General features: G+C 45.9%; 1 protein-coding gene across 1 annotated transcript in view; it reads left to right on the top strand.

Moving 5' to 3' along the window:
- Positions 1-8,537: 8,537 nt before the first annotated feature.
- The window catches only part of LOC136626671 (alpha-2-macroglobulin-like protein 1), a 32,320-nt gene continuing 26,439 nt past the window's right edge, over positions 8,538-14,418 (top strand). Inside the window, exons 1-2 of the mRNA XM_066601687.1 lie at positions 8,538-8,728; positions 13,159-13,342. Of these exons, the coding sequence (XP_066457784.1) occupies positions 8,649-8,728; positions 13,159-13,342 (264 nt within the window). The 5' untranslated portion in view covers positions 8,538-8,648. The remainder of the gene's footprint in view (positions 8,729-13,158; positions 13,343-14,418) is intronic.

Here is a 14,418-nt window from a genome sequence, read left to right as displayed (position 1 = left end):
TTCGGTCTGGCCCTGCCTCTACCCCTGGCCACCGCACTGCCTCTTGCAACCTGCCCTGCTGATGCCCTTGACTCCCCCTCTGAAGACCTGTCCTCCTGAGTAAGCGTTGCACACCAGGTGGGGTCAGTCACCTCATCGTCCTGCTGCTCTTCCTCCGAATCCTCTGTGCGCTGCTCCCTCGGACTTACTGCCCTTACTACTACCTCACTGCAAGACAACTGTGTCTGATCGTCATCGTCCTCCTCACCCACAGAAAGTTGTTGAGACAGTTGGCGGAAGTCCCCAGCCTCTTCCCCCGGACCCCGGGAACTTTCGAATGGTTGGGCATCAGTGACGATAAACTCCTCTGGTGGGAGAGGAACCGCTGCTGCCCAATCTAAGCAGGGGCCCGAGAACAGTTCCTGGGAGTGTTCCCGCTCCTGAGCAGGTGTTATTGTAGTGGAGTGAGGAGGCTGGGAGGAAGGAGGAGCAGCAGACAGAGGATTCGGATTGGCAGCAGTGGACGGCGCAGAACTGCGGGTAGACGATAGGTTGCTCGAAGCACTTTCTGCCATCCAGGACAGGACCTGCTCACACTGCTCATTTTCTAATAACCGTCTCCCGCGTGGACCCATTAATTGGGCGATGAATGTGGGGACGCCAGAAACGTGCCTCTCTCCTAATCGCGCAGCAGTCGGCTGCGACACACCGGGATCAGGAGCTCGGGCTGTGCCCACACCCTGACTTGGCCCTCCGCGTCCTCGGCCGCGTCCACGTCCTCTAGGCCTACCCCTACCCCTCAGCATGCTGTATTACCAGTGATTTGATTTCACAGGCAGGAAATAAATTGGCGCAAGACTGCAGGCCAAATATAATTTTTGCCCTTTTTGGAAAACGAAAGGCCCCACTGCCTCTAGTGAATGAATTATCTAAGTTTAATAACTGTGCTGTGTCCCTGCTTATGTGTCACAGAACGTGAGGGTAGCAGAGTTATTATAACTCTGGCAGAGCAGGTATTTTTTTCCCAATTAAGGAAAGCAAATGGCGAAGCCAGCAGTAAAGCGTAGCTGGGTGCGTCTGATTTAGCAATGTTGTTCACGCAGCTCACACGTGTCCACAGCCCTTAGGACAGACAGAGGCTGGACAAATAGATTTGTTTTCAGTTTTTTTCCACCAAAAGGCAGCACTGCGTATATTCAGTGAACATGAGAAGTTTAATAACTGTGCTGTGTCCCTGCTTATGTGTCACAGAACGTGAGGGTAGCAGAGTTATTATAACTCTGGCAGAGCAGGTATTTTTTTCCCAATTAAGGAAAGCAAATGGCGAAGCCAGCAGTAAAGCGTAGCTGGGTGCGTCTGATTTAGCAATGTTGTTCACGCAGCTCACACGTGTCCACAGCCCTTAGGACGGACAGAGGCTGGACAAATAGATTTGTTTTCAGTTTTTTTCCACCAAAAGGCAGCACTGCGTATATTCAATGAACATGAGAAGTTTAATAACTGTGCTGTGTCCCTGCTTATGTGTCACAGAACGTGAGGGTAGCAGAGTTATTATAACTCTGGCAGAGCAGGTATTTTTTTCCCAATTAAGGAAAGCAAATGGCGAAGCCAGCAGTAAAGCGTAGCTGGGTGCGTCTGATTTAGCAATGTTGTTCACGCAGCTCACACGTGTCCACAGCCCTTAGGACGGACAGAGGCTGGACAAATAGATTTGTTTTCAGTTTTTTTCCACCAAAAGGCAGCACTGCGTATATTCAATGAACATGAGAAGTTTAATAACTGTGCTGTGTCCCTGCTTATGTGTCACAGAACGTGAGGGTAGCAGAGTTATTATAACTCTGGCAGAGCAGGTATTTTTTTCCCAATTAAGGAAAGCAAATGGCGAAGCCAGCAGTAAAGCGTAGCTGGGTGCGTCTGATTTAGCAATGTTGTTCACGCAGCTCACACGTGTCCACAGCCCTTAGGACGGACAGAGGCTGGACAAATAGATTTGTTTTCAGTTTTTTTCCACCAAAAGGCAGCACTGCGTATATTCAATGAACATGAGAAGTTTAATAACTTTGCTGTGTCCCTGCTTATGTGTCACAGAACGTGAGGGTAGCAGAGTTATTATAACTCTGGCAGAGCAGGTATTTTTTTCCCAATTAAGGAAAGCAAATGGCGAAGCCAGCAGTAAAGCGTAGCTGGGTGCGTCTGATTTAGCAATGTTGTTCACGCAGCTCACACGTCTCCACAGCCCTTAGGACGGACAGAGGCTGGACAAATAGATTTGTTTTCAGTTTTTTTCCACCAAAAGGCAGCACTGCGTATATTCAATGAACATGAGAAGTTTAATAACTGTGCTGTGTCCCTGCTTATGTGTCACAGAACGTGAGGGTAGCAGAGTTATTATAACTCTGGCAGAGCAGGTATTTTTTTCCCAATTAAGGAAAGCAAATGGCGAAGCCAGCAGTAAAGCGTAGCTGGGTGCGTCTGATTTAGCAATGTTGTTCACGCAGCTCACACGTGTCCACAGCCCTTAGGACGGACAGAGGCTGGACAAATAGATTTGTTTTCAGTTTTTTTCCACCAAAAGGCAGCACTGCGTATATTCAATGAACATGAGAAGTTTAATAACTTTGCTGTGTCCCTGCTTATGTGTCACAGAACGTGAGGGTAGCAGAGTTATTATAACTCTGGCAGAGCAGGTATTTTTTTCCCAATTAAGGAAAGCAAATGGCGAAGCCAGCAGTAAAGCGTAGCTGGGTGCGTCTGATTTAGCAATGTTGTTCACGCAGCTCACACGTCTCCACAGGCGTAAGGACGGACAGAGGCTGGACAAATAGATTTGTTTTCAGTTTTTTTCCACCAAAAGGCAGCACTGCGTATATTCAATGAACATGAGAAGTTTAATAACTGTGCTGTGTCCCTGCTTATGTGTCACAGAACGTGAGGGTAGCAGAGTTATTATAACTCTGGCAGAGCAGGTATTTTTTTCCCAATTAAGGAAAGCAAATGGCGAAGCCAGCAGTAAAGCGTAGCTGGGTGCGTCTGATTTTTACAGGTTGCAGAGGCAGCTCACACGTGTCCACCGGCGTTAGGCCGGACAGGGGCAGGACAAATTTAATTATTTTCCGTTTTTTGGCACCAAAAGGCAGCACTGCGTATATTCAATGAATAACAACTGTGTTGTCGCCCTGCCTATACAATTCTTTCCCTGCAGTATCAATGGAGGGTGCAATGGTCTGCAGAGGCGATTTTGAGAAGCAAAAAAAAATGCAGCACAGCTAACAGCAGCCTGGACAGTACTGCACACGGATAAATATGGCCCTAGAAAGGACCGTTGAGGTTCTTGAAGGCTACACTCACTCCTAACACTCTCCCTGCCTATGCAGCACTTCTGTCCCTAATGCCAGATGCAACGGTCTGCAGAGGCGATTTTGAGAAAAAAAAAATTGCCACTGCTAACAGCAGCCAACACACAGCTATCAGTGGCCCTAATAAGGACCTTTGGGGGGTCTTGAAGCCTACACTAACTACCAATTCTTTCCCTACAGCAGCTCCGGTACAAACAGCACTGTCCCTCATCTAACTCACACCGCATCTGAGGCGAACCGCGGGAGGGGCCGACTTTTATGTTCGGGTGACACCTGATCTTCCCAGCCACTCACAGCAGGGGGGTGGTATAGGGCTTGAACGTCACAGGGGGAAGTTGTAATGCCTTCCCTGTCTTTCAATTGGCCAGAAAAGCGCGCTAACGTCTCAGGGAAGGAAGTGAAAATAACCAGAACACCGCATGGTGTTCGTTACGAATAACGAACATCCCGAACACCCTAATATTCGCACGAATATCAAGCTCGGAAGAACACGTTCGCTCATCTCTAATTCTCACCTTCTGCCTGCAGCTCCGGGCAGCCGTCCTGCAGTGGGTGTGAAGGGGGTGTGAGTCAGACCTGCCCCCTGATTGGCTCAGCGCTGAGCCAATCAGAGGCATGCCTCACTCACACCCATTCATGAATTCATGAATGGATGTGAGTCAGACCTGCCCCTGATTGGCTCAGCGCTGAGAGGCAGCAGTCACTCACCCATTCATGAATTCATGAATGGGTGTGTGAGTGAAACCGGCCTCTGATTGGTCAGGCTGTGACCAATCATTCAGCAGGCGGGGATTTTAAAGCCCCGCCGGCTGAATAGTGCCGAGAAGCAGTTCAGGAGAACTGACAGCGGCCGCGGCTGGACTCCGGCTGCAGCGGAAAGGTGAGTATACAATTTTTTTTTATTTTAACACATTTTAGCATGAATTGCAGGGAAGGGTTTATATATTTAACCCCTTCCCGACAATTAACCCGGCAGGCCAGCAGCCCATTGCTTTCAATGGAGCGGCTCAAACATCGTTCTTCTCTGCCACAGCTGTTACAGCTGTGGCAGAGAAGAATGATTTGTCTTCTATATGTTCTCAATGGGGTCGGCGCTGCTGCCGCCGGCCCCATTGAGCGCATATACAGAAGCGAACAGGAATCGCAGATCGCAGATAGGTGCGATCTGCGATTTTTTGTTCTATAATTTTTCGGACGAGCGCATAAAAAGCGCTCATGTGTCCGATACCATTGCGAAGCAATGGTTTTAAAAAATCGCCGGACGCATGCGCATGCGCAAATCGCGGCAAAAAACGCCCGTCTGACTAAGCCCTAACACAGAGGCATAATTTGAAGCTCCTGGGCCCCCATGCAAAACCTGTAAGAGGGCCCACATCTATAATGCTTTATTCATAGTACTGGGCTCCCTATATGGAGAAAAGAGGCCTTTTAGGCCCCCTAAGGCTCCTGGGCCCGGGTGCAACCGCATTCCCTATAGTTACACCAGAGACCCTATACTAAGACAGCTCTAACTCTCTTACCATCTTTCTCCTGACCAGTGCAAGATTTCTTTCCCTCTTCTGTTTCTTGCTTTTCTCTATTTTCTTCTCTAATGTTAGAGAATCTGCATATGTGCCTACAGTTACATATATTGGTATTCTACTTTTATAATTAAAAGAGGGTTGTCCTGTATATTGTAACATACATATGCAGAACAGCCTCCCACATCAGAGCTGTGTCCTGCATACAGTTAGAGACATGTGCCAGCCATCGTCTGACATTGGAGCTATGCATGTAAATCTTAATGTTAGACAAGGGCAGACACTGGATTGGAAAGGGTTAATAAAAATAATAAGTGTCTTTCCATATATCTGCATTAATTTTAACTTTTAAAAAAAAAATTTGTTTGTATATTGTAGAAAAATCTACTGTCCTACCTAAAAACCTGTTACAGTGTTATGACAGGTGGTTGCAGCATGCAGTTCCCCCAGCCTCTTCTCTCCACTATTTACAGCCATCTACGTCCTCCTCCTGTCATGTACAGACATTGTCTATGCATCATGTCAGGGCTCCTGTCACCTCCACATACACTTAGTCCACCTCTTTAAGGGCCAGTGCGCACACCCAGCTTTCCCACCCCCAACCAATTCAGATTGACCTATGGTTATTTAAGGCACCTTCCACCACCGGAGGGTCCCTGAGTAATATGTTCCATTAAGTACAAAGGTACTATTGCAACTTCTAGTTTGACTTGTAACTGATTCACCCAGCTTTCCCATCTTCTTCTGTACTGACCTCGGCTTTAGTTTGATCACGATTTCCAGATAACAATAGTTGACACTTTCTGGAACATTGCTTCAATATTGTTGTGTCTGTAAAAGGGGTTAAATTAATGTTATTCTATGCAGAAAATAGGGATGAACTGCAAACCAGATGCATCCCCATGGACAGATGAGGCGCTGTTTCTAGAAGAAAGGATGCAGATTCCTTTTTTTTTTTTAAACTGGGCAACCTTTTTAAAACCCTTGAAATATATGATACAGATCAACAAAGTAATCAAAATGGATAGAGGAACTCACCCGGTGTGGACCCTTGGGCCCAATGGACAAAGTGTCACACTTGTAGTCCCAATGTCAATGGAGGGTACCTCCTATGCTAGAGTAGCTTCGAGATAGAAGAAATGCAGGGCTGCAAACTACACCAAAACTCCAAAACGAAGTTTTGTACAAAAACAAGATGTACGTGTGAAAAATATTTGCACTCATAGGAGAATAAATAGTGAATAAATTGATCGCTGATATGCAATGTAAATGACAATGTACTGCCACTAAAAGCCCATTTACACACAACGACTATTGTCGTTGTGTGTAAATAATAATTATCGCTCAAAATTCGTTCAAGCGATGTCTTTTCAGCGATAAACGTTGCATGTAAATGCTACCGTCATTTGCTTTTCTGCCGAAATATGATTTTTAGTTCAGCATAAAAACCATTGTTCAGCCGTCCAGCTCATAGCAGGCACCGCATGCTGTGATTCTCCATGGCAGCGCTGATAACATTGTATCAGCTGCTGTCCTGCTGGAGAACAATGGAGCTGCATGAAGATAACAGACCACCTGCTGTTATCTACATACAGCAAAGGGAGGCTCATTTACATGCAAATGAAGGTACTAAGCTACTAATAGCAATCACAGAAAAATGGCCTTTACTTACTGACTGAGGAGTGCATATAGATGCATCCACGCCAGGGTGGCAGTACCAATGTGGTTCACTGATGGATATGCAGGGCAACCCGCCGAATTATCATGGCGTCATTAATAGGTTGCTGGTCTGCATGGTGAACTACATATATCAGAATGGTCTGGCACCCTGTATCCACTATGTGTGGGAGTGTACACGAAGCATCCAACCCCCTCATTATCAGGAGGCAGTGTGAGTGGGTGTTTTATCGGTGCCTGCACAGGTGTTATTGGCTCCTCCATTTGGTAGTCAGCTACCTGCATGGTGAGAGGAGGATGCATCTATATGCACTCCTCACCCAGTAAGTAACGGCCATTTTTCTGTGATTGTTTTTAATTCTTGATTTCCCCTTCTGTGATGCATTTATATTAGTGTAGGGACCCACTACAATGCAAGGAACTGTGAAGTGGTTAGTGGACTCATGTATCTTGGCCAACATCCAACCAATGCCTTGCATTTATTATCTATCATTCACATGCAGTGTGGCATTAAGACTCCAGGGGGAGCCCAGGGTGGCAGTACCAATGTGGTTCACTGATGGAAATGCAGGGCAACCCGCCGAATTATCATGGCGTCATTAATAGGTTGCTGGTCTGAATGGTGAACTACATATATCAGAATGGTCTGGCACCCTGTATCCACTATGTGTGGGAGTATACACCAAGCACCCACCCCCCTCATTATCAGGAGGCAGTGTGAGTGGCTGTCTTATTGGTGTCCTGCACAAGTGTAATTCGCTCCTCCATTTGGTAGTCAGCTACCTGCATGGTGAGAGGAGGATGCATCTATATGCACTCCTCACTCAGTAAGTAACGGCCATTTTTCTGTTATTGTTTTTAATTCTTGATTTCCCCTTCTGTTAAGCTACTAATAGGCATCACGCAAGAAGCACCTACCATTCAGGCCAGAGGCACTGCTGCTTTTTTCTTTTCTTTAGATAGGTGCTATATGAAGGGGTGGGGAACAATCTCTTTTTCAGATATAAACCAGTAGAGAAGCAAATGGCAGCATCAATGGTGTAGCAAAAGAATATAAAGTTTTATTGCTCCATACAGCAGTCTTTATCAAGCCTTTTTTTCAGATATACAGAGATTTCTGGTCTGACAGTGATCTCCACTGTCACCAGACAGACTATATACTCTTTAATTCCCTAACACCCCAGCAACCAAACCAGTTCCCCATATGAGAATACTGACAGCTGATCACTATTAAGTGTCGGTCCCTGACCTATTTTCTCTAAGGGTGACTGCCTAAATGTTGCCGCACCCATAATATTTTATGGTTTGGTGGCTCAGACCACAACCTTTTGATTATCTCAGTCTGCCTTAACCCACACATCCATATCTCCTGAAGATCTGCCGCAGAGGTGGTGAAACGCGTAGAGCCTGTAGCGCTGCTCATTTGTTGACAATAATTAACCCTAATGCACTTCTATTGAGACCCTCTGCTCCTTATCCATTACACCCGACCCTTACACTAGGGATACGGATGTGCATTGGGTCCTCTTCTCGTATCACCATCTTTAGCCCTTGATGGGATTTTACTGGAGAGCGGTGTCTCTCCTAGTTTTTGTTTGTGTCTGAGTCTGTTTTTGTGTGTTTTGGGGTGTAGTTACCCCTATCCCCTTTGGTCTAGCCCTTGTGTGTATGTTTTTAGATACTTTTTAATAAAAAAATAATCATTTTAAAGAGTCTAATCTGTGAAGGGCTCAGGATATTATATAAAACCTATCTATAATGCTTCTTTGTTATCGCCATTGCATTAATTAATGGTCAGGAGCCAGGTATAGATTCTTGCCCACCATTGTTATTACCAAGAACCACTGGCTACAGTTCCAGTGTTACATGTTGTCATACAATGCGTCACTGTGCTGGCTGCCATGTAAAGTATCCTCAGGGGGTTTGGGAATGTTACAGGAAAGAAGGAAGTATGTTTGCAATTAGTCTTAATTACCTTTTAGTAGAGTATAAAAATCCAGGTGAGCAGACCGCAGGTAGATCCAGGAAGTAGAGAGGCAACTCGGCACTGCTACATCACTACAGAAGAAGAAGCTGAGCACACAGCGGTCAGAACAAAGGGTCTACAGCGGTAGGAATGGGGGGTCCTGTCATCATGAGAAGACTGATGCTGCTTATCCTGACTCTTGGTCTGGTAGCGGGACAGAGCAGTAAACTGTAAGGCATTCACCATTTGTACCATTAATTAATTGCTTCTGAAATACTTATGATAATCTTGTATGTCTTTCCATTTTTTTGTGTATGATGGTAATTTATCTATGATGTTTTATGCTTTTAGGTGTAATTAGATTATTTTGTGTTACATTATAATGTTTTTATCGTTTAAGCCTAGATTCATTTACAGAAAAGTTAAATTACTTTTAAGTTAACTTTTTGTATTGAAGATGGAGAGGAACGGATCTTTGAAAATTCCCCTTGTTGGCAATTTACTGACAGGCAAACCAGATAATAAGTCACTGGAGGCGGCAGTGCTGGAATATGCATTCGTATTGCTGCCTCTATTATCTGATTTGTAGCAAATATGGCTCCATACAAGATTTGTTCAGTAGGAGTATTATAATATGTTGAGGGGGTGTAGCAGCTATAGGGGTGAAGAGGTAGCAGTCACACCTGGTTCCTGGTATCTGGACCCTTCCGACTAGGTAAGAAGACATCATTATTTAATAGCACTTCAGTATGCCAGACAAAAAAGAGTGGGAAATATATGTTAACTAAAATAAATGTTTTTAAAAGTTAGATAAAAATACCAGTAAGACATTAGGTAAAGGTAAAGTCCCCTGGTGCAAGCACCGAGTAATGACTGACTCTAAGGGTGACGTCTTCTTGGCAGACTGTTTTTGCCGGGTGGTTTGCCATTGCCTTCCCCAGTCAGCTTTTATTCCCCCCCCCCCCCCCCCCCAGTAAGCTGGGTACTCATTTTACTGACCTTGGAATGATAGAAGGCTGGGTCAACCTTGAGCTGTCTACCTGAACCTTGCGGGGATTGAACCCGCAACCTTCAGGTCATGAGCGAGAGCTTAGGACTGCATTTCTAACATTAAAAATTAAAATATTATTAGCTAAACAAGAGAAACATAATATAATTATTTGTATTAAGTAATCTTAACATGATTGGGTCTATTTAATAACCCTGGATGCTGGAATTCTGGAATCCAAAAGTAGCAATTTTGGGCATTTGCATTAAAACTGCCAGTTTTTGGGCATTAACACTGCACCACATCACACTTTCCAAAAGTGCTCAGGGCACAGCTTCAGTGGTCGTGACCGTGCGTCACCCATCACAGTTAGTATGTTGCCAGGAATTGCCAAGTAGTAGAGATGAGCGAGTATACTTGCTAAAGGCAATTGCTCGAGCGAGCATTGCCTTTAGCGAGTACCTGCCCGCTCAAGACTGGAGGTTCGGGTGCCGGCGGCGTGCAGGTTACTGCGGGGGAGAGCGGGAAGGAACAGAGGGGAGATCTCTCTCTCCCTCCCCCCCCCCCCCGATCCCTCCTGCTGACTGCCGCAACTCACCGCTCCCCCGCGCCGGCACCCGAACCTTCTGTCTTGAGCGGGCAGGTACTGGCTAAAGGCAATGTTTGCTCAAGCAATTGCCTTTAGCGAGTATACTCGCTCATCTCTACCAAGTAGCAAAAAACTATGCGACTTGAAGCTGGTGTGGGCTTTCTTTTGGCATACAGATGAGACTGGTGCCTCTTAACACATTGATCGCTCCTAGTTGAGAGCAGGGTTTACTGGCGTGTAAAATGCTGGTCTAGGTAAATAAGTCCCTTGCTTCTACGTTAATATGTGCTTTTTGTACCCATGACAACACTTGCTGCCTTTGTTTCATAGCAGCACACTGCTATCATAGTGACACTAGGACTCAGCAACCAATCAGAATAATGTTTTCATTGCCTTGTTTTAGTAGAGGTAAGAAAATGGAATCTAGATCAATTTGCTATAAAGCTGAGTGATGATAACACTGAACTATCAGAACCTGATATAGGTCAGGCTCACATTAGTGTGTTTCCCTGAGCGCTGCTATGCGTGCCAGGATGCAAGTACACGCATGTACATGCATACTTGCTGCATGACACCAATCCACATAGTTTGTCTTGTCATGTATGTGTGCATGATGTGTGCCAAGATAGGACATTTTTGCACACTGTGAGTGGCCCTGTAAAAACCAATGGGCTATTAGCATCCCGTGTTGTGCGCATGACGAGCTATTGTAACACACCCAAGATAGCCCATAGGGAAATACTGTGGTTGCAGTTTTTCTCATAGGAGAAATACGTTCTTAGGCTGAAAATCGCGACCATCCGATGCATTGGATTCCAATACATCAGTTCAGATGGGCAATTTACCGCTGCGTAAAAATGCTTTTACGCCATCCAGAAAAGATAGTTCTGGACCTATTTTCTGGCCGGAATATGCCAGAAACTCCTATGGGAGCCTATAAGAGCTGCCGGGAAAAGGAGGTGGGAGGGAGTTTAGCAACGTCTCTGCTAAACTCCCTCCCAATTACCCTCCTCTCTCCGCCCCTTGCTGGCTGCTGGAAAAGGGAGGGACAGGTCTGGAAATTAGCACACTAACTTCGCTAATCTCCCGTCCCCTCCCATCGTTAACAGCTGGCAAGGGGCGGAGAGGGGGCAGTAGTTTAGCACACAAGTTGCCGTCCCATCTCGCCCTCTCCCATTGCCATCAGCTGGCAAGGGGTAGAGAGGGGAAAGTAAGGGGGAGGCAGTTTTGCAGAGCTAAGCTCTTTCCCCCTGCCCAATGGTATTCCAGCCTGTGGAGTATACACACTGCACCCGGGCCATCTAAACGGGCAACAAAACGGGAGATGTGACTTGGAGAAGCCCTTAGGCCTTAGTCAGACGGGCGTTTTTTAGCGCGATTTGCGGATCGCATGACGGATGCGCATCCGCAAATCGCGTGACCGGTGCGCGCAAGTCGCCCGCAAATCGCCCGAAAATCTGCTCCTAGCCGCGTTTCATTAGAAACGGGCCGGAGCTGTCCAGCGCATTGCATTCAATGGAGACGGCAATAGAGCCGCCTCCATTTAAAGCAATGCGCTGCGGGCGAGCCCGGGATGAATTGTCGGTAAGGGCTTAAAGATATAAGCCCTTCCCTGCAATTCATCCTAAAATGTGTTAAAATTAAAAAAAATTGTATACTCACCTTCTCCCGGCAGCCGGAGCTCCGCGCGGCCGTCCTGCAGTGGGTGTGAAGGGGGTGTGAGTCAGACCTGCCCCCTGATTGGCTCAGCGCTGAGCCAATCAGAGGCATGCCTCACTCACACCCATTCATGAATTCATGAATGGATGTGAGTCAGACCTGCCCCTGATTGGCTCAGCGCTGAGAGGCAGCAGTCACTCACCCATTCATGAATTCATGAATGGGTGTGTGAGTGAAACCGGCCTCTGATTGGTCAGGGCTGTGACCAATCAGAGGCAGATCATTCAGCAGGCGGGGATTTTAAAGCCCCGCCAGCTGAATAGTGCCGAGAAGCAGTTCAGGAGAACTGACAGCGGCCGCGGCTGGACTCCGGCTGCAGCGGAAAGGTGAATATACAATTTTTTTTTTATTTTAACACATTTTAGGATGAATTGCAGGGAAGGGCTTATATATTTAACCCCTTCCCGACAATTCACCCCGCGCACGCCGGCAGCCCATTGCTTTCAATGGAGCGGCTGTATTGCCGCTCCATTGAATTCAATGGGCAAACATCGTTCTTCTCTGTCACAGCTGTTACAGCTGTGGCAGAGAAGAATGATTTGTCTTCTATATGTTCTCAATGGGGTCGGCGCTGCTGCCGCCGGCCCCATTGAGCGCATATACAGAAGAGAACAGGAATCGCAGATCGCAGATAGGTGCGATCTGCGATTTTTTGTTCTATAATTTATCGGACGAGCGCATAAAAAGCGCTTGTGTCCGATACCATTGCAATGGTTTTATAAAATCGCCGGACGCATGCGCAAATCGCGGCTAAAAACGCCCATCTGACTAAGGCCTTAGTTTGTAAATTATATTGCTATCATTACAAGTGTTATTGTCCTTATTTCATATTTGTATTATATTACTACTATTCACATTATTATGTTATCTCAATATTTCTTAAACTACCGTATTTTCCGGCGTATAAGACAACCCCAAACTTTTCCAATTAAAATATATGTATATAAAAAAAAATCAATACTCACCTCCCGCGGCGCTGCTGCAGGCTGTCGCTTCCTCCACCACGCCGACAGAGCATTGCTTTCTGGATGCGGGGCTTGAATGCCCTGCCCCCAGAAAGCTAATTCTCTAATTGGCTAACTCAGCGTGTCATCAGCCAATGAAAGCCGACACTGCGTTAACCAATCACAGCCATTCAGTGATGTCATTGATTGGCTAACCCAGCGCCGGCCTTCATTGGCCAAGGATGCCGCTTTTGCTGCTCCCCAAACAGAGCAGGAAGATGGAATCCCCTAACGCTGATGTAAATGAACCCTGAAATGTAGAAGCAAAGTATTAGTAAAATAGAAACAGCTAAGAAACTGCTACAAGTATTATCAAGGGTTTGGGGTATGACCTATGACTTCAATCCTTGTCTTCATCAGGAGATACCTAGTGGCAGCACCAGCCGTCATGTCCTACCCCTCCAATCAGACCATGTGTGTTTACGTCATGTCGCCTGAAGCTGGCGCTACACTCACCATTACCTTAACGGCTAAGAAAAGTTCAGTTGTTTTCAATATCCTAATCAGAAAGGGAGAAGGACCGCTGAACTGCAAGACCTTCCAGGTAATACATCATACTACACTGTATCTCTGAAGAGGGTATAGATTCTAAGCTTTTCATATCTTCCTTATTCTTGAAACATATTTCTAGCCAACGACTGCCAATTCGCAAGATCTATAATGCTCCATTCACCGTAAAACCTAACTTTAAAGAGGTTTTCCGAGTTAATTCTTTTATATAGTTTCGGGCTCCCCTTTCGGCGGTCCAGCACTGCGGCATCTGACAGGTGATGTCACCTGGCCAGCAGGTCTAGGGACGTCCCGTAAACCAATCACGTGGGCTTCTAATGTAGAAGTCTTGAGGCAGGTTTATGGGATGCCACTGATGTCATCCTTGCCAGCTTCCCATTGGCTGCAGCGATCATGTGACCATTGACCCTGATGTAATCAGAGGATCGGAGCGTTGGTCAACAGTGGCATAGTATGTGTGTTTTTTATTTTATCACATCACATACTTCATCCTCCTACTGCCAGCCAAATCAGAAAACCCCTTTAAGTAGTTCATATTAAAATATGTAATCTAAATGATTTACAAACTGATAAGATTTAAACCACTAGGTGGCAGCAAAGCACATTAGAAGAATATTGGTGCCACCTAGTGGTTATAAATCAGTTCATTCGGTAAATCATTTATATGGCAGATTTTATTATGAGATTATAAAGGTTAAAGGGGTATTCCCCAAATTTTATCACCTATCCAGGAGATTGAATTGAGCAATATTTGTGTGTAGTGCCACTCCATGCATTTCTATGGGACTGCTGCAGATAGCCAAGTCGTCTGTCAGCCCCATTGAAATGAATTGAGCTGCACCGCGCATACTCGATCGCCGCTCCATTCAATCTCCTTCTCACTGAGGCAAGGGGGTAAAAGAGTGCAGTGAGAAGCAGAGGGGGACATGAGACCCTCATTCTCCGGATAAGTAGGGGGTCTCAGCGCTGAGACAATACGTGGTAATACCTGAAACGTGGTAATACCTACTATGTGTTGTTTTTTTAAAGTTTTTTGTTTCCATTTTATCCATTTAAAAAGTGTTTTTGTAAGGAAAATTTATATTATATTATGGCTGTCACTGCAAATCC

The sequence above is a fragment of the Eleutherodactylus coqui genome, chromosome 4 (genome assembly GCF_035609145.1).
Source record: "Eleutherodactylus coqui strain aEleCoq1 chromosome 4, aEleCoq1.hap1, whole genome shotgun sequence".
Lineage (NCBI taxonomy): Eukaryota > Metazoa > Chordata > Amphibia > Anura > Eleutherodactylidae > Eleutherodactylus > Eleutherodactylus coqui.
Note: the sequence above shows the minus strand (reverse complement) of the source record. Positions and strands in the feature narration are given on the sequence as shown.